This window comes from Perna viridis, chromosome 4 (genome assembly GCF_037379345.1).
Source record: "Perna viridis isolate PV_CMFRI_1.1 ecotype Kerala chromosome 4, ASM3737934v1, whole genome shotgun sequence".
Lineage (NCBI taxonomy): Eukaryota > Metazoa > Mollusca > Bivalvia > Mytilida > Mytilidae > Perna > Perna viridis.
In genome coordinates, this window is record NC_142448.1 from 1,414,250 (window position 1) to 1,441,779 (window position 27,530).

General features: G+C 33.0%; 2 protein-coding genes across 11 annotated transcripts in view; one reads left to right on the forward strand and one right to left on the reverse strand.

Annotated features, from left to right (window-relative positions):
* The first annotated feature begins 110 nt into the window (after positions 1-110).
* Positions 111-16,842, forward strand: LOC148618389 (EF-hand calcium-binding domain-containing protein 6-like). Of its 7 annotated transcripts, none has more exons than XM_088577259.1 (18): positions 111-662; positions 2,654-2,680; positions 3,375-3,466; positions 4,075-4,172; positions 4,436-4,693; positions 4,921-5,058; positions 6,182-6,288; positions 6,623-6,646; positions 7,418-7,462; positions 9,735-9,880; positions 10,172-10,380; positions 11,274-11,384; positions 11,728-11,904; positions 12,336-12,626; positions 13,057-13,300; positions 13,706-13,878; positions 14,518-14,689; positions 15,201-16,842. In XM_088577259.1, the coding sequence occupies exons 1-18, from the start codon at positions 308-310 to the stop codon at positions 15,441-15,443; spliced, it is 2,910 nt and encodes a 969-aa protein (XP_088433385.1). In that variant the 5' UTR covers positions 111-307; the 3' UTR covers positions 15,444-16,842. The 7 variants fall into 7 exon arrangements, with proteins under 7 accessions (XP_088433385.1, XP_088433388.1, XP_088433389.1 ...); XM_088577260.1 differs by having other exon boundaries at positions 115-662; positions 10,172-10,368; XM_088577262.1 differs by lacking the exon at positions 6,623-6,646 and having other exon boundaries at positions 112-662.
* Positions 4,540-27,530, reverse strand: part of LOC148618390 (UBX domain-containing protein 8-like) — a 48,125-nt gene continuing 25,134 nt past the window's right edge. For all 4 annotated transcript variants that reach the window (XM_088577270.1, XM_088577272.1, XM_088577271.1 and 1 more), the window contains exons 7-8: positions 19,364-19,518; positions 4,540-4,670 (exon numbers count right to left, since the gene is read on the reverse strand). In XM_088577270.1, coding sequence (XP_088433396.1) covers positions 4,655-4,670; positions 19,364-19,518 — 171 coding nt within the window. In that variant the 3' untranslated portion in view covers positions 4,540-4,654. The remainder of the gene's footprint in view (positions 4,671-19,363; positions 19,519-27,530) is intronic.

Below are 27,530 nucleotides of genomic sequence, written 5' to 3' on the forward strand. Positions count from 1 at the left end.
CTATATGTTTAAATGTCGCTCGATATGACTCCTACAGGGAACTGTCTTAAATTAACATTTATAAGTTAAACTAATCGTATAAAAGACATTACGTGTATACAAAGTCTTTTCCGGGTGGCTAGTTTTCAATTAGACTTAACAAAAAGCAGGGGAAATAATACCGTATAGTTTATCGATACATGCGCAAATTACTGACAGGGTAACCGGGCAAACGTTGCTAAGGACTCGTTAGTTGAGTGATCGTGGTTCCTGTGTAAGGAAAGAGAACTAATAAAAGTTTTCACCTCGTGGAGTTATAACAACAAACATGTCACAAGTGGGGATACCCCGTCCCAACGTCAATATGATGCCCGGCTCCGGAGGGGGCAAAGGAGGGGTAACATTGCCACAGATTGCTCATCCTCTATCTCGTATGGAAAACCCCGGCAACTTAGATGTTCGTGGGGTATCTCGTGATGGAAACAGGCCGAGTTCTCAACCACCTACAGGCAGGCCATTAGCTAACGAAAATGTGTATTCTGGACGGAAATCTGTCAGCTCCTACGGGCGAGACAGTAGACTTGGTGTCCGTCAACCGATGACTCCTCTTCAACATGACACTATACCAGAAGGAATAGAAGTACGACAAGGAGATCCTAATTCAACCAGACTACCTCTGTTTGGTAAGTTTCTTTATATGAATAGCATGGTTTCAAGCAGATACAAGCACCTTCGTTATTAGATCTTTGTTTTCGCCTTAAGTACTACAACATTTATTTTCGGTACGTTCAATGTCGGGTGCGTTCTTTTGAAATGTCTTCTATAGGATTAAATCTTTTCTATGTTTAACTTGGCAATTACAAGCATTTTCCATTATTCAGTTGTCAATATTCTCAATTATGTTCAAACAACCTTTTTGATGAACAACTTCTCAAGTGTTCAAATTCTTCCTTTGTTGGGATTTATTACAAATATTAAATATTGGTATACCTTTTACAGTAAACTGCTACCACACTTTCTAAGTGAAATGTTTGCATATAATATAATAGACAAAACGTCCTTTAATGGTTTATTCTGCCCTCTTTTTCGTCAAGATGGATGTTCCTCTTTATAGTTAAGTATAATATTAAGGGCTTTTCGTAATATGAGGGTTTTTTCACCTCAGTAAATTACTGATTAACTGTATGGGCCATTAGTGGCCGGTTAGCTGATAAAACAAGCTCTTCGACAGCACAAATCTGCGATAGAATAGAAAATAAAAAGACAGAAAGTCTTGAAGGTTTATAGGGTAGGGGAGGGGGTTAATGGGTAGGATGTTTTAACTAGTAATAGATCATTACATCATAGTTCCCTCACGGTGATGTGAGTTCTGCTGTCAAGTCAGCCTATTTCATTTATAACATTTTATTGAGAGTTAATCAAAAGGATTGGACAACAAATCTATCAATTAAGAATAAAAGGAGTATAATCCGAGTTATCTTGTCTCAAGTTCAGCCTCTACACTTACACCCCCTCTAATACCTAACATGGAGGAAATCTATAAAGTAATGTTGTGTACTAGAATATAGTAGTTCCTGGTACATTTTGACCTCGTTTTCTCTGAACTGTTTGTAATGCAGTGATTATACTTTGTTCCTTGAAGTACTTTGCATTATTTATGGTTTCCTATCACCCACTGGCAGATCCAGAAATTCTGAAAGGGGACACCAGCTTGCCCAAATTTTGCACGAAATTCACAATAAAAACTTTCCGACAAAAATGGGGATCCGGTACCCCAATCCCTCTAGATCGGACACTGATGTCACATCTTGCAGGTAATGGGAAGGTGTGTACTACCACCAACACTGTTGGGGGGTGTAAAAAAGTTATTCAACAGTAGATCATGTCTTTTTTAATCTAGTTTTGTTTACTACATGTTAAAACTGAAACAATAATTTAAAATGTACCTCTGTGTATTAAAAACCATTCCATTGATTTAAGTAATGGGTTATGTATAAAAAGGTGTCACCTTAGAAATAAAAAAAAATAAGGTACTTTATAGATTCCATTTAAATCATTCGTAGATATACTGTAAAGAACTCATTTGAAATATAATTTTTAATCTATTGATGTATTTAAGTTGTTTTCTTGTCAAAACTGGTCCATTTAAATCGGTGTCTTATTACCATGGTTGATAATACAACATGATTTTATCTACGTTTACAGCACGTCAACACTAGGAGATAAAAAGTTAGGGAATAAATCCTGAAAGCTATGATCGATGGAACATAGCACATTCCTTCTAACTCTAAAGAGTACTTTAATTTCCAGTGTCGACTTGATTTGTAGTTGTCTAACTTCATATAATATATAAAAATGAAAAAGAAAACCGAAAGTATTTGAAAGTTAAATAAACTGGATAAAAGTATTGTGCCGAAGACGAAGAAAAATTCAAATGAACACTAGACCGCACACTAGTGAAAGTAAGCACACATAAATTCCGGTTTAAACTTGTATGCATATTGTTACCAATCGTAAAACGGATTTCGAGAACATTAAGTCCTATTCTCAACTAACATACTACAATAAAGACAACTGGGCATTTTCTCCTTTATCAAGCGTAATATGAGAAATAAACTAATAGTATTGGTGAACTCTTATTTTTCGACTTTTCACTGACATCTTGTTTTTAAAGGTCCATTAGCAATGAACGAGCCTCGTGGTAAGCGTAGATTATTTGGTGAAGGACACTCAGATCCTATAGCAATATAGCTGAAATAGACAAGAACTAAGCTTTACATCTGTAGCTTCCTCTCTCTATGGACAATTTGCCGACTTGCATGATGTCGGCAAACTCAGTCCTGCTTATTTTTCTAATTTGCTATTTCTATAATGAAAAAAAAAAAGCTTTTGGTGGAATGACGTAAAATACAAAAATGTGAATTGAATGTTTTATAAGTACCAAGTTCGTTACACAAATTGCAGTTACTGACTAAAAGTACTGATTTCACAAACTGTAGTAGACTATAACATTTAACCCTGTACCACAAATATGAAACTGATTAACCAAACTTAACATTTTTAACAGAAAAGCTACTTCTAATAAAAATGACTTAATGCTTCAATTATATTCTAATTACACCGTAAGTATATTGGATAAGGTAGTTTCTGGCGAAAAACCACACACATTGAAAATAAAACAAAAAACCTACTTTATCAGGCTGGTATTATGCTGCTATACAACGGGAACTGTATACGTAAACTGATGTAAAATATAAAACTATGTAGGGATGTCTATCGTTAAGAGCTTTGGACAGTGTCTTTAACGACTCAATGGTTTATCCCGTACACTAGACCAGCACTGAAGCTAACCTCACCATGCTTTATAATAGCTTAATATTATCTTGGCTTTGTAGGTAGTAGAGCAGGGATGGGTAGCAGGATGGACAGCCGTATGTCCTCTAGATTATCAAATGCTTCAGCTCAAGCTAGACTGGAAATTGACGAGGTTAGTCTAATTACTGTCTGTATTCACGAAAATGGTAAAGCTAAGACAATATCTTAACGAGAAAAATAAGTAAGTATTAATGCACAAGATTATAGAACTGCATTGTTTAGGATGATATGAGGCAAGGCAGATTCACTTGCTTTACAATGAAGTATGTAGGTGACCAAAGAAAAGGATACATCTTTAATCTATGAATAATTCATTCTAAACTTAACACAGTAGATTCTTTTGATAACTTTGGTCACTTTAGTACCATTGGCTTAATTTAGTATTTAGATTTTCAGTAGATCATTTATTATCAAAAATAGTACACTGACACAAGGAGAGATGCATGGATGTACAATGGGAGACCAGTAATTAGTTCTATTGCTAGAAATGAATTATGAGACAAAACATGTACTGTCCAGTCTTGATCTAGAATTTTCAGAAAACTACTGTAAAATAAGAGAAATTTCTTTGGGTTATATAAAGTTTGTAAATGAATATATTCTGAGAACATGTCTTCATGTTTTCATGTATATTTGTAAAATAATCTGGTTTCTTTGATAATTGGTTAGGAGTTTTAGAAATAAATTTAGCAGGTCACATACATATGTTTTTGACTTTAGCTGGAGGCTAGTTTGAAACAGAAAATAAAAGGAAGCTTCTTTGAGATCAGGAAGAGATTCAGAGACAATGATCCCGAGCAAAAAGGAAATGTTTCCAGGTATATTGTCCTCCCTTACTGCCTATCTTTTCAGTATATTTCAATATGATCTTGTTTTAATGAACTTTTCCTGTGAAATCATTGGGAATTTCTTCAGCCAATATAGTCATCATTTCATGTAAAGTAAAACACTTTAGTATAAAATAATTGTATTTTCATTTTCACATTTATTGTCCATCTTAAACATTGATGACTATCTGCCTAGAGTTATGTAATTCTTCAGCACAAAGTTCCAGATAATTTATTTCTTCTCTTTTAAACAGAGAGGCCTTACACAGAATCCTGGTGACCATTCTAAATGTATCACTGAGTCAGAATATCTTTAATCGACTGATGGAAAGAATTGGTCTGAGGGACAAACAGATGATTAACTATAGCGAATTCTTTGCATACTTCCGTGACGGACCAGAACCCAATGACTATCCCGGCTGGATGGACCCTGTACAGAGACAGTTCCAGGACAAGGCTGTTATGTCCTCAACTCAAGTCCATGCAAATCTGAAAGAAAAGGCAAAACAAAGGTAATGAAGAAACTATCTTTGTCAAATTTATTACCCATTGCTAGTTCTTGAAACTTTAAAATAGTGAGAATACTCGACAACTGAAACTGAAAATAATACTCTATACTCTGATAGCACCTTATTTAGATTAGGAATTTCTCTTACAGGGGTGAAATAGAACAAGAAACCTTATGCTATAACTGAATACTATTATGTTATGTATGCTAATTTTTTATTTTTATTTCCAGATTTTTGGATATTGCTGACCTGATACCCCAACTAAACCCAGGAGGATCTGGACGTATCATGAAACCAGAGTTTAAACAGATGCTCAATAAACTTATGTTTTATATGGAAGATGCTGAATTTGAAAAACTGTGGAAAAAGTAAGATTTGTTTAATATATATGAGTCTTGTTATTTGTTCTACATAGAACAGATATACTTGATATACTACTACTTCCATTTGATGAAGTGTAAAACTACATGGCCAACTCAATATTTATATGTTTGTTTAATATTCAAAGCAGCATAAAGTGACATAATTTAAGCATAAATTATACAACTCTGTCTACAAATAAGTCTGAATGAATACTGATAGTATTTGTTATGGTAGTAACAGGAAATATAAAGGTCAATTATTTAAATACAGCCATCATTAAAGTATAAGCTGTGGAATTTTAAACATGATTCAGTATACCTATAAGCTCTGGACATCAGCTGACAACCGTTCAGGATTAAATTCATACATTTATATTGACTGTTTGGTAGTTAAACAAACATACTACCACTGAATATATAGTTAACGAAAAAATGGACATTTAAAATTCGCCCAATGTAAACATTGATGTCCATAGAAAATTATAGATTATAATCAATCCCTATTGAAAGAAATCTTAAATATGTCTGCTTAAAATTTGGCATTAGTCTTATAACTGTTGTACAAAACAAGTCTTAATGCAAGTTACTGTTGAGTTAGTTCCGAGTGGTTAACTTCAATGTAAGGAGTTTTATATGTGTAATATTTAATCTTCTGACACTCATGCTGTAATACTGAAAATGTTTAAAATCATAAATTATATTTTTTTAACAATACTTTTAAAATCTGGTACTTAGGTGTTATCTGTATACTAGAACCTAAGAAGAACACTGGGCTTTATCTAACCAACATTTGATAAGGTTGTTTCTTTATCTAACCAACATTTGATGGTTGTTTATACAAAATACAATAATCTTGAACTTGTTTAATTACATCATAACAATATAATACATTTAATAGTAACTTGTCCAATGAATGACTTCACACTGAAAACCATTATTATATTCATTTACTTGCAAATTTTTAGATTTATTTTTTATTACACATATAAAAGAAGGGAAAGAGTAATGTGGAATATATTGCTACAAAGTTGAAATGACCTACATACTGTTACCAGAAGATTTATATCATCAAAGATATAGTAGCCATATGTATTCAAGAAAAACAGTGACATAAACAACTTTGTTTCAGATATGACCCTGCAAACTCTGGTACAATCAGTGCTGAAACATTCCTGAAGGGTCTGGGTATCACACTCCAACAGAATGGAGAGGATAGATTATCACCTATAGCAGAGAGTAAGTTGTTAGGATTTATTATGTAGCAAGACATATTGTAAGCTCATTTATCAAGACTCATTTCTGTCATTGGATTGGAACTGATTAAGCAATAACAAATATTGTACTATTAGTTTTTACATTCAAATGTGTGGACAACTCCAAGGGGATAAATAAGTACACTTAAAACGTTTATAATCTCTTAGAATTAATATATTTTTTTACAAACAATCTGAAGCTCTTATGAATGACAAATGTAATGTTTAGTCCCCAGTAAGTCAGTAACATACAAACTAACTGTCCTATATAAACTTTCCTAATTGTCCTCAGAACTGATTATAAAATATAACTACAGGGTCTAAACCTGCTAACCCACAAGGTAAGACTGTAGAAAAAGTTTTGCTTTACTGGTATTGTGCTTGTGTGTAATCAGTATTACTGTAGGATTCAAGTTCCTAATGAAGCAAAATTCCCACCAGCAACATAGCATACTAAGTTCTTAATGTAGCAAAGGCCCACCAGCAACATTGTAGCACACAAAGTTCATCATGTAGCAATGCCCACCAGCAACATTGTAGCACATTTAAGTTCATAATGCAACAATGCCCACTGCAGTGTTGTAGCATACTAAGTTCCCAAATGTTGCATAGCCCACCAACAACATTGAAGCATATTAAGTTCTACATCTAGCAATGCCCAGTAACGACTATGTAGCATACTAAGTTCCCAAATGATGCATAGTCCACCAACAACATTGTAGCATATTAAGTTCCACATGTAGCAATGCGCACTAACAACCATTAAATTCCACATGTAGCAAAGCCCACCAACAACATTGTAGCATACTAAGTTCCACATGTAGCAAAGCCCACCAGCAACATTGTAGCATACTAAGTTCCACATGTAGCAATGCCCACCAGCAACATTGTAGCATACTAAGTTCCACATGTAGCAATGCCCACCAGCAACATTGTAGCATACTAAGTTCCACATGTAGCAAAGCCCACCAGCAACATTGTAGCATACTAAGTTCCACATGTAGCAATGCCCACCAGCAACATTGTAGCATACTAAGTTCCACATGTAGCAATGCCCACCAGCAACATTGTAGCATAAAATGCTGCTATTAAATACAATTTATCAAATTCAGGAGCAAAGTATTATGCAAACAAACCTGGCTCTGCAAAATATAGAGGTAAACTTTGGCATGGGGAATTTGTTCATTGATTGCATGGGGACATTTTATATTGGTTGATGTGATTGGTTGCAGTGCACTTGGCATGTAGTGATTTGTAATATTTAATACTTTAGTGCTCTAAACAACACTTTAAATAAAATAAACCAAAGATAGTTTAAACAAATAACTTTAAATCTGTTCACTAAATTACCTAGCTTCAACTGCATATATCATTAGAATTAAAAAAAAGTATTGAAAGTATAATAGGTGATATAAATACCTTTCATAATCCAATTGATTAGAATTAAAAAGTAGACCTCATGTTATAATTGTGTGATTAAACTACCTCTATTATCTGAGCTCAGATTAACAATCTTGATTATCAAGAATTAAGTTTCAATAATCATAATTACATTGTATATTAAACTCCTAGAGAATTTCTGTAGACTTGAAAGGACATTTAAATCTAATTGATAAAATGTGAGTTAGAGAGAAGATGTCTTCTGTTGTGTAACTTTTATTGAGTTGTGAATCTTAGACACAATCAAAGCATGATATATATATTTTTTAATTCAATTTAAAATTCAAAGTTTTAAAGATACACTATCATATATGGATGAATATCGAATTCGATTATTAGCCATAAAATATGTCACTATTAATTTAAGCCATTGGTATGGAAGCATGGAAAGATAATAACATCAAGATTCACAAACAAACAAACAAAAATTACAAGGGAGATAATAATTGAAGGAGCTTGTCCTGTTCTTAAGGTTGAGTTATTTGTGTTGGGACTTGCATTCACTTTCCTGAGTCAGAAAAAAAATGCAACTATATTCATGTTTCATGTAAATACAAGTTAAACAGTTTAAGGTGTCAATATCCTAAAAAGTAATTATTTCTCAAAATAAATCCCAGTTTTACATATGTATATATTTGTATCAATATGTACTTAAAGATTAATGACCTGTGTTGTGTTTTTATAATCTGAGATTTCCATTCAGATGCTAATTGTGTTCTTCAGAAAACTTCATAGCATGCCTGAAATAAATCCATGCTATTAATTTTGATGGTATCTTGTGTTTGTGTGTTGTTTGTCCATACAGGATTAAGACATAACTCAATGTAATAAATCATTCAAATCTATTACTGTGACATTCAATGGTATCTTTTATGAACTGCTGTTTACCAAGGCAGTATAGATATCAATTTTAAATTTTCAAATTAGTGTAGAATAATTCATGGGATAATTTAAAATATTACCACATCCCATAATACAAATAAAACTACATTTGATAGTTTTAATTTTGAACCAGAAATAATTCTTTCAAATCTATTTGGTAGATTTTTATATGAACTAATTGCATTAGCTTCCTTTTTTACTGCATTCTGTTTGACTGTTTATCATGGCCCCAGAATCTGGTTTGACTGGTTATTGTTGCCCCAGAATCTGGTTTGACTGGTTATTGTTGCCCCAGAATCTGGTTTGACTGGTTATCATGGCCCCAGAATCTGGTTTGACTGGTTATTGTTGCCCCAGAATCTGGTTTGACTGGTTATCATGGCCCCAGAATCTGGTTTGACTGTTATCATGGCCCCAGAATCTGGTTTGACGGTTATCATGTTTAACTGTTACAATATGCATGGCACTTCTTTCTATATTGATTTAGAGGCGCCAGTCGTGAATTTGACAGTGGAAAATAGAGTTACTGGTTATGTGTAAGAGGACCAGTAAACAGATATGTGCCACTGTCAAAATCTCTGACATACAACAACAAATCTTCAAACATAATCCAGTTACCTCCCTTATAATGCAACTGTCAAAAATATCAATGAATAACCTTACACATGTTGTTGAATTGACACCCTGAAATGAACAGTGTTATGCTATGATATTCCACTTTGCATTGATGTTGCATCAGAAGTATATACAGTAAAACAGGAAGTGATTGGGCCTTCACGGGTTCTGTGATCAAGTGCCTTCAAAGTTTCTGTGATCAATGTGATTTAACACAATTTTAAATTTGCAATCTTTCCTCAAATTGTTTTGTAATATTCTTCTAAAAAATATTTAGGACAGTTTAATTTTCACTTTATGGGTCTTACTGTGAAAATAGCAAAAATATCGTAAATTAAACTGCTGCGAAACTTTATTTCTTTACCCATTTATCTGTCTTGAATCTGAACAGAAGAAAAACTTACCTCCTCTTCAATGAGATCAACAGTCACAAGACCTATTACATGTAGTAGCATGCATGGTACAGTGTTTATTCATTTTTCTGTATTGTAGTCACCTCCTCAAGAACACCAAGGAAGAAAGAGATAGAAAGAAAACAATCTCTAGATATAGAAAAATGGTTAAAAAACAAATTCAGGGAAGGATGTGTACAGATGAAAGAAGCATTTGAAGCAAAAGATGCTAAAAATAATGGACTAGTAAGGAATAATGACTTCTCTGAAGTATTACACACTTGTATTAATATTTTATTTGCTTAACTAAACAACTAAATTATATACAGTACTGATCAAACTAAAGTCCAGCTAAGATTCTAAACAGTGTGTGCTTTAATTAAATCAAAGTTAACAAAGCAATATGGCACTAAGAAGTCTTTCAACATTTTGTGAGAAGACAGCTAAGAAAAAATTCAATTCTTTTGTTACCGGATAAGATGATAGATAGTTACCATTAACGAGAGGGGAGATAACTCAATATTTTGACATTTCCAGGTAACTTTTGATGATTTCCTTGACGTATTAAGCCAGTATGGTCTGAAGTTAGAGAAGAAATTACTATCAGCATTCCTGTCTAGATGTAGTGTAAAGCCACAGAGAGATGGGGTTCCTTACAGGGAATTCCTTCATAGATTCCAGGACAGATCAGAAGCTGGAATGACACACAGCATTCTCAACAGTAAAAAACACAGGCTAGTCAGATTGTAACTATTGTTTTAATTACCCCTAGAGGTGCCTCACTGTGTGAACTGGAAATTCCAAGTAGATCATGTGTGCACTCTAGTGTGGTGTTGCCATAGTAATGATGTCGGTCTTTACTGCACTAAAATGTTACTAGTATCCATTGTTAAGGAGAGGTGGTAACTATGCACTTAATTTGGTAACATCTTGAGTTGCCTTGGTAACCAGTCACTCAAAGACCATACAGTTTAATAATTATATCTGAATGATTTTCAAATGCACTTAAACTATTACAAAGTAATTAGCTTAATAAGAAGTGTTTGGTGTTGAAACTAGTTTATGCACTGAGTGTAGAAGTAAGAAAATGTTTTCTCAGTCACTTGCTTTGGTGGAACAATATTAGCTGCTAGATACTTTTACACACAAAATAATTAGTGGTTAATCTTTGAAGCATAAAAAGGGTTGTTTTTATGTCTTTGATAAAGTTCTGTTCAAAATGAAAGTAATGTTCAGAATCATGTTGTGCACACTAAAAAAAAAGCAACAAAGAATTGCACGACATTGTTATTGCAGTTATTTTAAATTGACATAAAGCATATTTCAGTAATTCCTTTTAGAAATATCTTGGTGTCAAAATTTAACAAATGTATCATAAAAAATGGTGGATATTGACACTGTCATATGGCAAAATAATGTATTTGAGATGATAAATCAATGTTTTTATCCAATCAGAATACTTGTACCTCTGAAATAAAATTTTTATTGGTTTCTGGATGTATAGGAACAAATAAAGCCAGTAGAAATAGCTAAATAAATGTAAATAAATAATTAAGGATCTCATGCACTAAATGTAACATGCATTAGATCTATAATTAATAAATGTCATGTTTATAACTGTTGATGTTTGCCATAACAGGGTAGGAGATCGCCCAGTAAGTCCTGGTAATGTGTCTACAATGAGTGGTATAGAAGTACAGATGATGAATATGTTCCAGAGAGATTTCCTCTCACTCCTTGGTACTCTCAAGTAAGTACTCGACAATTAAAAACTTTCATTGCTACAATGTTCGAATGGTATGAGATAAGAAATGAATTTTCAAGAAAGATTTAAAATCAATGATTAATTACCACATTCCTACGAATATGAAACATAATGTCAAATTACAGAAAATAAAAATAAAATCTCAACCCTTCAAATATAAAAATGTTCCATATGAGAGCATTCAGTATGATTATTCTACAATCGTCATCTACTCAAGGGGCTTAATCCATTTGCTTATCTTCTTTAATTAAAAAAAAATCCCTCTTCTTAAAGCACAAATAAACCAAAAATTTGGTGTTTTATAATTATTGTAATTGTTTATTTGTAGGAGTATAGACAGACATAACCAAAATGTAATATCTCAGGAGGAGTTCCGAGCAGCCATTGAGAGTAGATTTGGTTTGACTTTACGTGATGATCAATATGAAGCTTTCCTAGACAGAATACCATTGGACGAAGATGGAAATGTCAAATATGCTGAATTCCTCCAGTCATTTGACACAAAGTAAGATTAAATGCTTTACCTTGCAAAGTTTATTTTTGGTATGATAAATGAATTGTTAGTAGAACGTTGGGGAAAAAAATTACCCAATTTGATTTTACAAGAATAAGAAACAATCATTCATTTAGGAAAACTGCAACTAAATGATGTAAAGGAAAAAGCGAGCTGCACTTTATTTCATAAGTAGTTGATTTAAAAGGACTACCGAATATGTATAAGTCTTACAAGCAAGAAAACCATCTTTCAAAGAAAGGATGAAAGGAAAGTTTTCTTCATGTTTAGTTTTGTTTTTGCATTGAAAGTACAAGCAACTTCCAAGTCTGCGTCTCTGGTCAAGATAAATTAACCCTCGACTCAGTAGACACTAACATAAAGTACTGAAGGGAAAAATCTAAAATAATCTCAAGAAAAACAAATTGAATTGAATTTTGCAGAGGAATGGCACCCAGTCTGTTTGGTAATAAGAAACCTGAGATCCAGGCTCCAGCTCCTGTACAACTGACTAACATCCTGGAGGGGAACACTGTACCAGAGGTTGACAGATTGATGGTTGAGGAGGAACCAGTTGACTATACTTCACGTAAGAGGTCTACAGACGAAATGTTCCATCTGATTAAAGATTTGTTGACAAGAAAGTTCCAGGATGTAGAGAGAGCATATCAGGAGCTCGATGAATCTAACACCAGGCGTCTTACTCAGGAAAATATGTATCAGCTCATGAAAAAGTAAGATAAAAGTGTATAAAAATTAATGGAGTATGGAAATTACGTTGAAATTGTTGGTGTACATTACCACCCTGAACATTTCATACATTTATAAAATCTTGCTAAAGAATGTATTTTGTAAAAAAAAAAATAATTTCAAATACCAAAACCTACAGTCTTTTTTTATTATTGTGCCTTTCTGTTTGATAGTATATTATGTCCTGTAGTCATTCATATTTCTTTGATATTTTTTTATTGAATTCTGCATTGTTCAGTTGGAGAGAAATCAAATACACAGCTTCAAAATACAATCAAATCAGAAAGTTGAAACTTTGTATTTATTTAATTGATGAATATGATCATATTATTTCAACTGAAATCCTTAACATGTTCAAATCATATTTATACTAACTAGAGACAAAAAATAGTAGCTAAATAATTTTTTTTCCAGGTTTGACATTAGGCCAGAATTAAGTAGAGGAGAGATCCGTGATCTGTGGAAGACATTTATATTAAACACCGACAAGACCTTAGAGTATTTGCAGTTTGTCCGCCATTTCGGCTTCTCTCAGAAATCTGCACATTTCCCAAATGCCAAAGTAAACCCTCCAAGGAAAGGAGATGCTGATTTCATGATCAGATCAAGGAAGTTAAACTGTGCTGCTGACATGTTACAAGACAGTCTTAGATCTAAGGTAAACTCATAACATTCAATTGTTAACAGATTTCATGTACAAGACATTACTCAGGTGTGGATTCTTAGGAAAGGTTGAGGCTTATACAACCTAAAAATGGGGGAAAATACAAATTTCTGCATTAAATCATTAAAATCATCTGCAGTAACTCATGCATATTTTATAAAATATAAATGAGCATAGGTAAAAGGCATAACAGAAAACTACTAGTACTGGTAAACAACTATATTAGTAGAGGTGAAAAATTAGCATGATAGGAAGGACCTAGTATATCACTGAACATTCATAAAAAGAGATTTTTATGTAAATGTTCAGAATAAACAAATTTTGCACTTAAATATTTTTTATCTAAAACTGAACTACATATGAAAATTATAAGATAATCTAAAATACTTTTTTTTCCAGATTGACTACATGTGGGAAGAGTTACGTAAGGAGTTTGTTGGGATGGATCCATACGGTACTGGATACGTCAGTAAAGAAGAGTTTAAGGATGTACTAACGGAGTTATGTGTTCATCTTAGTGAATATGAAACCAAGCAACTATGTGACAAATTTGAAATTAGACAGGATGGCAGGTGAGGATTGATTTTTCTATCAGTGGAAATGATTTTTCTCTATAATTGCATCCATCTTTAATTGTTACTTTTAAGCAGCCTAATACAAGCAGAGGAAAAGTGAATACTAATGAAAATATACTGTCTGATACAGCTACCATTGTAATATGTAACCATTCTTACCTACAAAAGATAACAGCTATGGTTATTGTGAATCTTGAAACATTTTACTGTCAGTTTTAGCTCTTTTCTACTTTCTATCTCAGGCAACTGCCATGATACTGAAAAAATATCATCTATTTCCAATGACAAATTTACATCAATTGGACTATGATATTAAACAGAATAATGTCAGTTTATCTGTCTGATAGACCATCAGGGTTCAGTGTGATACTGTCTTGTCTTCATAACTCTCATTATTCTGTGTATTTCCATTATGCTATATTAATAAATAAATAATTTTAGTTTCTGTAGAAACAAACTCTACTTAATGTGTTTTTTTCACCTTAAATTGGAATGGCTGTTAATACATATACTCAGTACCAGTAGTCATATACACAGTATCAGTAGTCATATACTCAGCACCAGTAGTCATATACACAGTATCAGTAGTCATATACTCAGTATCAGTAGTCAATATCACTTTCTTTTTTTTTACAGAGTATCATATATAGAATTCTTGAAACCATTTGCTCTAAAGAAACAGATGTGGCGTCATGGTAACAACATGTTATCGTTATTACAACACCCACAGCCTGAAATACCAATCGCTGATATCGTAGAGCCACCACAGAAAGGATTACACGGTATCACTGCTAAACTTCGACAAAAGGTATGCAGAAAAATTTATTCCATTGATAAGTGATATGAAATATCTAACTCCTGACAATCATCATAACCCTTTAACTAATATGTTTCATGGTAGCTGTCACTCGTTGAAAGGATTCATAAAGAATTAGGAAAATTGAAGATTTCCTTTCCACTGCATGTTTTTACATACTAAATACTTTTCTTTATTTTTATACACCCTAGATTCTCATCCCCTCCCGACCCGATATTTTCACTCTCCCAGAAAAATTTTAAATTGATTTTTTTTCCCAATTTAGGTCTATTTCTTTCAAACTGACAGCATTTTTCACTTAAAAAAAATAGTAATAAAATTTGCATGCCCGCCTCTAATTTTGAAAAATGAGAATCTAGGAATTTTTTTATAACGGCAATAATGATTTGAAACTAATATGCAATATTCAAAAAGCCTTTCACCGATACGGATTTTTAGAGAAACAATCTTACAATATTTTGTAATTAAAAAATAATTAAGCCTTTAAATATTTTCTTTTCAGCTTGCTGGAGATTGGAAGAACATTAGAAGAGCTTTCAAGAAATTAGACAAAGCCAATAATGGTTACCTCAATGTCAATGAATTTAGATCTGTCCTTCAATTAGCAAATGTGATTCTGGATGAAGAGGAAGTCTATCATGTACTGACACAGTTTGATAACAATATGACTGGCAAAATATCATATGATAAGTTTATAGATGAAGTCCTGAAACCACCAACACGACAGAGTGTTAAACAAGTTTAATGATGGGAGTAAAATAAACAATGAATCTTTGTATGAATAATATATCTTGATTATTTTAAAGGTTGGATGCATAAAAGTTTTAATGCTATATACTGTTTGTCTGTAGCCACATGCTAGTGGCACTAAACCTAACACTTTTATATCAAATATTGTAATATTTTGGTCATTTTTATTTTACTTTTTTCAATTTATGAATTATTTGAAATATTTTGTCTCGGACACTAAAAAGGAATCAGATGTAAATATGAAGTCATGCATATGGTGTAATGTCATGTTTTGGGTTCAAATGCAATTTAGACACATTCATTAGGGTGGAACATCTATTGATCTATCCCATCCATCAGTAAAAGAGTGTGTCTGAATGAAGGTGAATGCTTTTTTTTTTTTCTGTATGTCAGAGTTTTTATTTATTGGCATTAATACTGTACACTGTTTATATTTGCACAAATGTGAATTACCACTTTGTATCAACCCAAATACAATCACTTGACATTCACTGATCAGATAATTCTGCAAGTAGCAATATTTATAAGATGGGCTAGACAAATGTACTGTCAATCTATGGCTAGAACAAATTAGATTTTTGATGTCTCTGTGACTGTGAGTTAACAGTAAAGAAATTCATAATTGTTTAATGTAATCCCAAACATTTATTTGCCATGAGGAATAAGTATTTTTCTGCACACCATTTCATTTCCCAGATACTTATTCATGTTAAAACATTCATCTAAACTATTACTGCCTTATTCACAGAAGAAATTACAGTCTTTTCAAAAACCTTAATTTTATTTTCTTTCAATAATTTCGTTTATTTTAACACCATTTTCATTAGTGATATTATTTTATTGCTCAAATCACTACATCACATAAGCTTTGTGAAACCTGTGTAACAGTATTATAGTGTGTATATAAATCTGTGATAATCTAACTGTGATATACATTGTATTTACATGGTCTGGTACTAAAGATTACCCACTGGAGGGTTCCTGTAATAATTCTTTCTTTAGTTTTGTTTTTGTTTTTTTTTGTGAAGAATAAATAAAAAGAATCCTTTTAAGATTGTTTGATGTGTTTTATGAACCAGAGCCAGATGTGTTAATTCATTTGGACTTTCATTTCATCAGGGGATGTATGATAGAACTTCAATCTGCTGCTATTATTTCAAGTTATTGTACAAAATAAGAACACCTGGACCTGAACATTTTCAAATCTCGTCAATAATCAGAAGAATAGTATTCACAACATATTATATATTTTTCTACTGTACGTTTGTATGCTATTATTTGACAGATTTCCAGAATTTCATGTCATGTTTTATATTCAGTGATAAATTGTGTCTTTTCTATGTCAGTTATCCTCTTTTTATGTTTTGAAAATAAATTTGTTGTATGTTTATAAAGTTTTTATTGATATAATGATTTTTTAAGGTCATGAACCATCACTGGGACAGATATATTGACAAAGGTTTGAATTTGATCTAAATCTAAAATTGGTCAAATTAAAAAAGGGCTCCATAACTAATTTTTTATCTGTTAGAAACATAAAAGCAAATATATGACATATTTAAAAATCTTTCAAACCAAAAAACAGTGAAAATTACTGATAAAACCACATTTCTACTAATAAAAAGTACTGATAAATATCACATGACTGATTCCTAATTTTTCTAAAAAAAAAATCAGCATATTAATATTGAATAAACTTTCTACAGTGTAGACCTCCCAAATACAAAACAAAGTTGAACAGGGTGTCATGCTAGGTATACCCCACAGAAAGTCAATAGTGGACAGCAACACCAAATCTAAAACAACCCATCCATTGGGAGCTGACATTTTTGTGATGTAATATATCTTTTTCATTCCATATAGTGAAAAATGGCAGTCCCAGGAATTAGGAAGTTGTTATTAACAGCAACTGAAATGACAACATAAACAGAATGATGGATAAAATGACAAGGTGATTCATATAAACAATCCACTTATTGAGTGGGGGTAATAATAATAAACACAATTCTTTAAAAAGATCTTCAACATAGATGACCCCCATCAATGGGAACTTACATTTACATCTGGAGGATGTAGGAAGGCAACGCAGTGTAATCATCAGTGGCTAACTGTTGATAACCAAACCATCAGCCCCTCCCCACTACCTCATCTGTGGCTATATGTTGATAACCAAACCATCAGCCCCTCCCCACTACCTCATCTGTAGGTATCTGTTGATAACCAAACAATCAGCCCCTCCCCACTACCACATCTGTGGCTATCTGTTGAAAACCAAACCATCAGCCCCTCCCAACTACCTCATCTGTGGGTATCTGTTAATAACCAAACCCTCAGCCCCTCCCTACTGCCTCTAAATGTGTAAAGGTAGTTTAGTGAAGACACACAATCCTTACAGATGATTTACACCCAAACTTCCTGGGAAATATATATACTGTTGAGGTGATTGGGTCAACTCAAGAAACTCAAGTTAAAAATTACGATAAGTTTTGGTGTTGATTCAATAGTTATTATATTTATATGATAAAATTCATTAATGAAACAAACAAAAAATGTTAGTATCAAGTAACAAAGTATACTATGAATTTTTTTTCTAGGTGACTTTTCATGGATTTTATGGTACTGTCAAATAACACAAGTCCACATGAAATGTAAAAAAACTTCCTTAATAGCGATGTGCTATAATAAGATAAATAAATTATTGTGATTTAGTAAGCCACAAACAAAATTAACTGCACAGTTACAAAAAATAGATAACAATAAATAACAATTGAAAAAACAAGATGAGACACTAACCAACAATACCAACACCATGGAAGACTTAGTTAATTACAGGAATCAAAACTGGTAACTTTAATATGGTTCTTATAGTAACTAAACAAGCTAAATGTATTAGAAAAGGAGAGAGAAATGATAGATCACTTTTTCTACTGAAAGATTCTGAAGAGAGGAAAAATAAAACTAAAAAGAAAAATCATGAGTTTAAAGTAAAAGAAACACAAAAATGGACCCTGAAATAACTTCTGATTATATCAGTATTTTTAAAATGCATGCTGTAAGCAAAAGGAAGTGAGTCTTTCCCTTCACACAAGAACTGCTACAGAAGTCGAAATTATAACATTCTTTAAAAAAAATATATAATGAAAGACAACCTTCAAAAATTGTGATATACAGCGAAACCTAACCTAAACCCTTTCTAATTCTGTTTGGTTTACCAGGGTAAGAAATACATTAACTTGATGAAAAGGGACATAAAAAGTGTCTTTTTAAGCAGGTTTTCAGATTATTCAGGATTCAGTCTAAACAGGTTTACCTGTAGAAATATCCCAGATGTTACAATCATAGGTTAACTCCTAAATGCAAATGTTAATAGTCCTTTTTCATATTCATTAAATGTTCTTCCTTTCCCCAATGAGACCACTAACCAGGTTGTCATGTGTCTATTTGTTTTTGTGTCATGATAGACTGGTTCCAGATTGCAATATTCAGTATGTTACACATATAAAAATACTTGTGAAATTGTATGGCAAGTATCTAATACCTGGAACATAGTACTGGAAACCAGTCATGACCATTCATTGTGAATGTGTTAGTATATTTGTATTTGTGTTGGTGGGTCATGTCCCTTTGAAAAATGGGGCCAATTTCTACTCCATGTAGAGTGAACTGAACCTTCTAAACCTTGAATAAACCAAAAAACTGTCTGAACTAGACATCTTCTCATGTCCCAACATATTGGGGTGGATGAATTTTCAATATTTGTAAACTCAGTGTGAAAAGGATGTGACAGGTTTCAATATCAATTCACATAATTTTCTAAAAATAGAAAAATTTGTAAAATAAAACAAACTTTAATGACAGTACATGTATCTGAATAAATTTTTGATTTCATTAACTTACACCATATTTTAACTTTACCCTAATTCTTCAATATTTAATATAGTCCTTTTAGTGAAGTTTAAATCCAGTAGAGTTATTTCCCTTTGATGAGATAGAGACTGTCTAGGATATGATGTACACAGGGTGTATCTCCTCTGATTAAAGCCAAGTGTTGTCATATAGTCCATTACAACCTGTAATATAAGTTGTATGTTAGAAACAAAACAAAAATATACATTAAGGTAAGTCGAAAGTATGTCAAGAACAAGTAGGAGGTCAAAGAACCCTGACCTTTTCTGACTCAATTCAATAATCTAGGAGAAAAGACTACAATGTTAAAGTAAGCTTAACCAATAACAAGAGGCTCACAGGAGACTGAATTGCTCACCTTGTTAAAGTTTGTCTTTCAAGGGTAATAAATTTAACAAGGAGATGTCCAACAATTTTGACTCAAAAAGACTTTGGTGGGACTTATCATAAGGATCATTTCAGCAAATGAGAGTTTCTTTCTATCCATTATAGGTTTCAAGATATTGGCTGAAAACTAAAAAAAAAAATTTTCATTTTTCAAGGGCAATAACTCTTACAAGGAGTTGCCTGACAACTTTGATCCCTGAAGACTTTTGAAGGCCTTATAATAAGGATCATTTCAGCAATTGAAAGAGTTTGGCTAAACCTAACGGTTTTGAGATATAAGCAAAAAACTACTGTCTGACCCCCTATGTTCTATTTTTAGTAATGGGGGCCATGTTTTTTGATGGATCAAAAATCCCCACATCAATTCTATGCAGGATATCACAAGGAACATTCATACCAAGTTTGGTTTCAATTGGTCAAGTAGTGTCAGACGAGAAGATTTTTGAAAGAAATAACATTAAAAATAGGAAAAATCGTTCAAAAAGGGTAATTACTCCAACATGGCTTAATGGATTAAAACCAAAATTTGACCAGAGATAGATCTCATCATGCTAAACACTTTTACCCAGTCACAATTTAGATAAACCTTATGGTTTTGGAGATATATTAAAAATATTAAAAAATCTACTGTCTGACCCCTATGTTCTATTTTTAGTAATGGTGGCCATGTTTTTTGAGTAATCAAAAATCCCCAAATCAGTTCTATGCAAGATACCCCAAGAAACATTCAAATCAAATTTGGTTTCAATTGGTCAAGTAGTGTCAGACGAGAAGATTTTTGAAAGAAATAACATCAAAAATAGCAAAAATTGTTGAAAAAGGGCAATAACTCCAATTCAAAACTTAAGCAGAGATAGATCTCATCATGCTGAACACATTTATCCATGTCAAAATTTAGCTAAACCTAAAGGTTTTGGAGATATATGTGAAAAACTACTGTCTGACCCCTATGTTCTATTTTTAGTAATGGCAGCCATGTTTTTCGACGAATCAAAAATCCCGACATCAGTTCTATGCACGATATCCCAAGGAACATTTATACCAAGTTTGGTTCTAATCAGTTTCTAAGTAGTTTCAGAGGAGAAGAGTTGTTAACAATTGTTAATGACTACGACGACGACGGACGCCAAGTGATGGCAATAGCTCACATGGCCTTTGTTCAGCTGAGCTAAAAATGGTTAGTGCACTTAGCAAACACTCTAGCCAGCACTCCATAGTATTGTAGAACTGCCTAATTTTGGTCTGGTAATCTGATGCTTTGTAACATTTATCACTTTAAAAATTGTCAAGCATCTGTAAATCTATATATCTAGAAATAGTTCAAGCCAAGGCCTTCAGGATGCAGTAAAAATTTTCTGGAAAAAAATTACCCACAGCATATAGGGTTACCATAGAAACCATGCAAAAGTATGCGAAAATTTGCAAAAAAGTTCATAAAATCAGGTTTAAAAATATCAAATTTCCCGCAAAATATCTGAAATTTTTATTGCAATCCCTGAAACAGTTCAAACTTTTCCCTTAAAAAACCCCTTCCTCATATGGGCATCGCCGGTTAGATTTTGAGCTATTTCACTTTGTAATCCACTTATTAAATTTAGCATGGTAAAAAATTGACTTACTTTCACTTTCACAATGAAGTCAAATTGTCATTGAAAAAAAGCCCCTTCAACATTGAAAATATATAAAACATTGGAAAATACTTTTAAAAGTCCCCTTTTTTCAGAAAATGTTTTATCAACGATAGATTCTTCATTTTTAATCACTATAGCAACCACCGGTTTCCATTTATGTCATTTTTCATCCCTAGCCAAAAGTGCCAAACTAAACTAAACTGTGGAGTGCTGGCCTAAACAAAGGCCCTAAAATTAAAAAGTTTATTTCTTTTTGTAAAAAATATTGTTTTAATTTATTATTTAATCATAAATACCAATAAAAAGTTTGTGAGTGTTGTTTTATAATCCCTTCTTCCCCAAAATTATCTAACAATTTTTTTTCACAGATTTTTAGGAAAAAATAATGGTTTCTATATGTTCCTCATCATTTTTAAAGAGGTATCCTTACTTTAAGTCATAAAATGAAATTTACAAAATCAGATGACAAATCATGGAAAAAACAGCTTTTTAATTTCTTCAATATAGAAGTTAATAAGACATATGACCTAAGTATACCCTTGATTTAGAGTTACACAATAAGGATATATACTCTTCAAATAAGGATAGCAACAGGATCAATCTCTATTTTCATATTTTATATATATTTCCATAGGCATAATTTGACACAAAACCTACATAGATCACAGGTATTGACAATTTTTCATATCACAAGACAAAAATGAGAGAGCAAACTCCCATAACCCACACAACCAGTCCCAATAAGTGCTTCAAAAGACTATCTCAATCAACTTTTTACCATTACAAACACTTCTTGTATGTTTGAAAAATATCCAACAAAAATAAAGGTGCTATCAAGGAAACAAACATATTCTAGGATTTTACCCAGTCCTACTTCAACATATTTCTATGAAAATCAATCTTTGATGGGAAACAACAGTTTATCTAAGTTTGCAGGAAATAAGACAAAAATGAAGGCCCAGGTGGCAGTTCAGTAATGACAAACAGATGTATGAACCTGGCAAAATTAATACACCCTCCAAGCAGATGTATGGACCAGGCAAAATTAATACACCCTCCACACAGATGTATGGACCAGGCAAAATTAATACACCCTCCAAGCAGATGTATGGACCAGGCAAAATTAATACACCCTCCAAGCAGATGTATGAACCTGGCAAAATTAATACACCCTCCAAGCAGATGTATGGACCTGGCAAAATTAATACACCCTCCAAGCAGGGGTATGGACCTGGCAAAATTAATACACCCTCCAAGCAGGGGTATGGACCAGGCAAATTAATACACCCTCCAAGCAGATGTATGGACCTGGCAAAATTAATACACCCTCCAAGCAGGGGTATGGACCTGGCAAAATTAATACACCCTCCAAACAGATGTATGAACCTGGCAAAATTAATACACCCTCCAAGCAGATGTATGAACCTGGCAAAATTAATACACCCTCCAAGCAGATGTATGAACCTGGCAAAATTAATACACCCTCCAAGCAGATGTATGGACCAGGCAAAATTAATACACCCTCCAAGCAGGGGTATGGACCAGGCAAATTAATACACCCTCCAAGCAGATGTATGAACCAGGCAAAATTAATACACCCTCCAAGCAGGGGTATGGACCAGGCAAATTAATACACCCTCCAAGCAGATGTATGAACCTGGCAAAATTAATACACCCTCCAAGCAGATGTATGGACCAGGCAAATTAATACACCCTCCAAGCAGATGTATGAACCTGGCAAAATTAATACACCCTCCAAGCAGGGGTATGGACCAGGCAAATTAATACACCCTCCAAGCAGATGTATGGACCATGCAAAATTAATACACCCTCCACTTAGAAATTAATGGTAAAGGAAAACTATTGACCAAACTTTACGACAAACGTGATGACTTTTCATTCAGAATTATCAACTTTCCTTTCATCTGTGGCAACATCCCTTCGGCCCTGCGTATGGAGTGTTCATATCACAACTCATACATCATGCGAGAGCTTGCTGAAACTACGCAGACTTTTTGCATCGCGCTAGAACTCTAACAAATAGGCTTCTGGAACAGGGTTATGTTGCTACAAGATTGAAGTCATCACTACAGAAGTTTTATGGTCGTTAACTCGTCAAGAACTCATGGATCGTTATGATGTATCCATCAGCACCATGAAAACTGATTTATTCAAAGGGTCATAGTTTTCCTTCCCTCGTTTGTCTACCCTGGACTTGACTTTTTATGAGCAACTCGGCAGGTGTTTCTAGAAAAGCAGAGGACGCTTACCCTACCAGTGCACCTGGTCCATGCTCCCAGTTCTTAGTGGAGTCCGAGTTGCTCATTTACTTTTGTTACTTTGTATGTATGATTTTAGTTACTTTATGTTCTTTGTTGTGTATGTCTGTTTTCCATGTCTGGTCTTTGTCCCTGGATTACATTCTTTTGATTACTGCTATGGCCTTGGTTCCCTTGATTACTCTTCCACAGAGATGTATGGACCAGGCAAAATTAATACACCCTACACTCTCCAAACAGATGTATGGACCAGGCAAATTAATACACCCTCTAAACATATGTATGGACCAGCCAAATTAATACACCCTCCAAACAGATGTATGGACCAGGCAAAATTAATACACCCTACACCCTACACTCTCCAAACAGATGTATGGACCAGGCAAATTAATACACCCTCCAAGCAGATGTATGGACCAGGCAAAATTAATACACCCTCCACACAGATGTATGGACCAGACAAAATTAATACACCCTACACCCTCCAAACAGATGTATGGACCAGGCAAATTAATACACCCTCCAAACATATCTATGGACCAGGCAAATTAATACACCCTCCAAACAGATGTATGGACCAGGCAAAATTAATACACCCACCAAACAGGTGTATGGACCAGCTATATTAATACATCCTCTAAAACTACATTGTACAAACAATAATCACTCTTAATTAGATTACTGGTACTGGGATGCTTATGATTACACTTAAATTTTGTCTAATACCGTAAGATTATAGAAAAAAAACAACATGTAATATTATAAAACTATAAACCTCTTAATCATATTATGAGGGAGTTCTTGTGAAAACAAGATCAAGGATGAAATAAAACAATTTAATTATAATATTTTTATGATTATGTGGCATAACCCTCATCTATACTATAGAAAAGCTCTGAATATTGGGTAATAACTCCCAAATTGGTAATAACTCCCATATTGGGTAATAACTCCAGTATTGGATAAAAACTCCCATATTGGGTAATAACTCATGTATTGGGTAATAACTCCTGTATTGAGTAATAACTGGTGTATTGGGTAATAACTCCAATATTGGGTAATACCTCATGTACTGGGTAATAACTCCTGTATTGGGTAATAACTGGTGTATTGGGTAATAACTCCTTATTGAGTAATAACTCTTGTATTGGGTAATAACTCATGTATTGGGTAAAAACTCCCATATTGGGAAATAAGTCCTCTATTGGGTAATAACTCCTTAATGAGTAATAACTCTTGTATTGGGTAATAACTCCTGTTTTGGGTAATAACTCCTTATTGAGTAATAACTCTTGTATTGGGTAATAACTCCTGTATTGGGTAAAAAATACCATATTGGGAAATAACTCCTGTTTTGGGTAAAAACTCCTGTATTTGGGTAATAACTTCTGTATTAGGTAATAACTCCCATACTGAGTAATAACCCCCATATTGGGTAATAATCACTCTTAATTAGATTACTGGTACTGGGATGCTTATGATTACACTTAAATTTTGTCTAATACCGTAAGATTATAGAAAAAAAACAACATGTAATATTATAAAACTATAAACCTCTTAATCATATTATGAGGGAGTTCTTGTGAAAACAAGATCAAGGATGAAATAAAACAATTCAATTATAATATTTTATGATTGTGTGGCATAACCCTCGTCTGTACTATAGAAAAGCTCTGAATATTGGGTAATAACTCCCAAATTGGTAATAACTCCCATATTGGGTAATAACTCCAGTATTGGGTAAAAACTCCCATATTGGGTAATAACTCATGTATTGGGTAATAACTCCTGTATTGAGTAATAACTGGTGTATTGGGTAATAACTCCAATATTGGGTAATACCTCATGTACTGGGTAATAACTTCTGTATTGGGTAATAACTGGTGTATTGGGTAATAACTCCCATATTGGGTTATAACTCCCATATTGGGTAACAACTCTAGTATTGCGTAATAACTCATATATTATATGTTAATAAATATATAATTTCATATTGGCCTTGTTATATGTTTTAGGCCTGTCATATTGGTCGTATTGGTCCCAAGGCATTGCCGAAGGCCAATACGGCCGTTGAGGGCAAAATAATTGACTGAAACCTATAACAGGGCCAATATGAAATTACATATTGATTGACAATTTTATTAACCAACTCAACTAGATGATTTGTAGAACAGTTGTTTTCGTGTTTTACCAAGAACATGTAGGTTTACTTGCATTATTCAGTCTTAAATATCCTTTTTTTTTATAACATGGAAGATTTTTTGTGTTTCTGCAGCTTTTAGTCCTGGTGATTAAATTTCATTAAATCCAATTCTAACTCAAAACGGCGGTGTCAAATGACTGGAAGTTATAATACTGTATTGGCCCTGGTTTGATCCATATTGGTCCTTTTTTTTCATATTGGCCCTGTATAGATGCCCAGTTTGAATTCATATCAATTGGTCAGATTTTAACAGATTTTAACAAATTTTAACGTATTTTAAGTAGTTGGTTAATAATGGGTAATAACTCCCATATTTGATGATAACTCCCATATTGGGTAATATTACTACCATATTGGGTAATAACTCCCTTATTGGGTAATAACTCTAGTTTTTGGTAATAACTCCTGTATTTGGTAATAACTCCTGAATTGGGTAATAACACCTATATTGGGTAATAACTCCTGTACTGTGTAATAACTCCGGTATTGGGTAATAACTCCCATATTAGTAATAACTCGCATATCGAGTAACAAGTCCCTACATTGAGTAATAACCCCCATATTGGGCAGTAACTCCCCTATTGGGTAATAATTCCATATTGATTAATAACTCCCATATTGACTTTATAAGGATAGAACAGAGATATATGATACATATTTACATTATCAATGTAAATACAGAATATATGATGTGGGTGTTTTCATATCAACCCTATTTCAACTCTCTACAGTCTTAGGTTGATATGAGGCATGATATGTCAATACATAACTAAATCTGTATAGCATGCTGTATCATCATGAGACACCATTATCTCTGGTCAGAGGGATGATCAAATATTGGCTACATGATACAGTCACTCAGATTCTATTAAACAAATTAACTGTACAAATCTTTATCAACTTAACATAATTCTTCTTATGGAGGACTAAATATTATAATTATAATAGCTGTGATTTCTCATTAGGAATTAAAGATTAATGTGTATTTCAAAACTTCATATGATATAACAGGACCTGTCTGATTTTGTGTATACTCCCAGACTACACATGATATAACAGGACCTGTCTGATTTTCCACATCCTCTTTCATCAAAAGTTTTTAAGATTACACTAATAAGTCTACGTAAGTCTTATTTTACAGATCCTGTAAAGTACAAATGTCATGTTCTTTTTTTACATCATTATATAAAGAAAAATGGTTAAAGATAAATGTGTATATTGGTCCAAAGTTTTAGATATACATCATGAAAGTTTATAAGTTCACTAATACTATATCTACATATGTCCTTTACTACAATCAGTTATCAGGCTATTTAATCAACAATATCTGACACTTCAACCTTAAAATACTTCATTCACAAAAAACATGCTTCAGGTCATCTGCCTTGTAGCAAAAACTTGATTTAAACAAGGGAGTCAGACATAATTCAAAATCAGTAGGTGTCTTACTTACTCCTAAATAGTTCACATGAAATTACACAAAAGCTTCCTTTCATAACTAAATTGTACTTCTTTAACTGACCTTAAACTTTGACTTATTGACCCTCAATTGTGAACCCCTGAAATTTCCTGAAATTGCACAAAGCTTTCAAAAGTTATGCCCCAAAAAGCAATTTTTATCCAAAAATGTAGTTTTTAAGTTAATGTGACCTTTAGACATTGTAACCTACAAATCA

Excerpts from the sequence above, each read along its gene's own strand:
- LOC148618389 (XM_088577259.1), top strand. The coding sequence starts at position 308 with ATGTCACAAGTGGGGATACCCCGTCCCAACGTCAATATGATGCCCGGC. Across the intron at positions 9,881-10,171 it reads ATGCTAAAAATAATGGACTA|GTAACTTTTGATGATTTCCT; the intron begins GTAAGGAATAAT and ends TGACATTTCCAG. Across the intron at positions 10,381-11,273 it reads AAACACAGGCTAGTCAGATT|GGTAGGAGATCGCCCAGTAA; the intron begins GTAACTATTGTT and ends TTGCCATAACAG.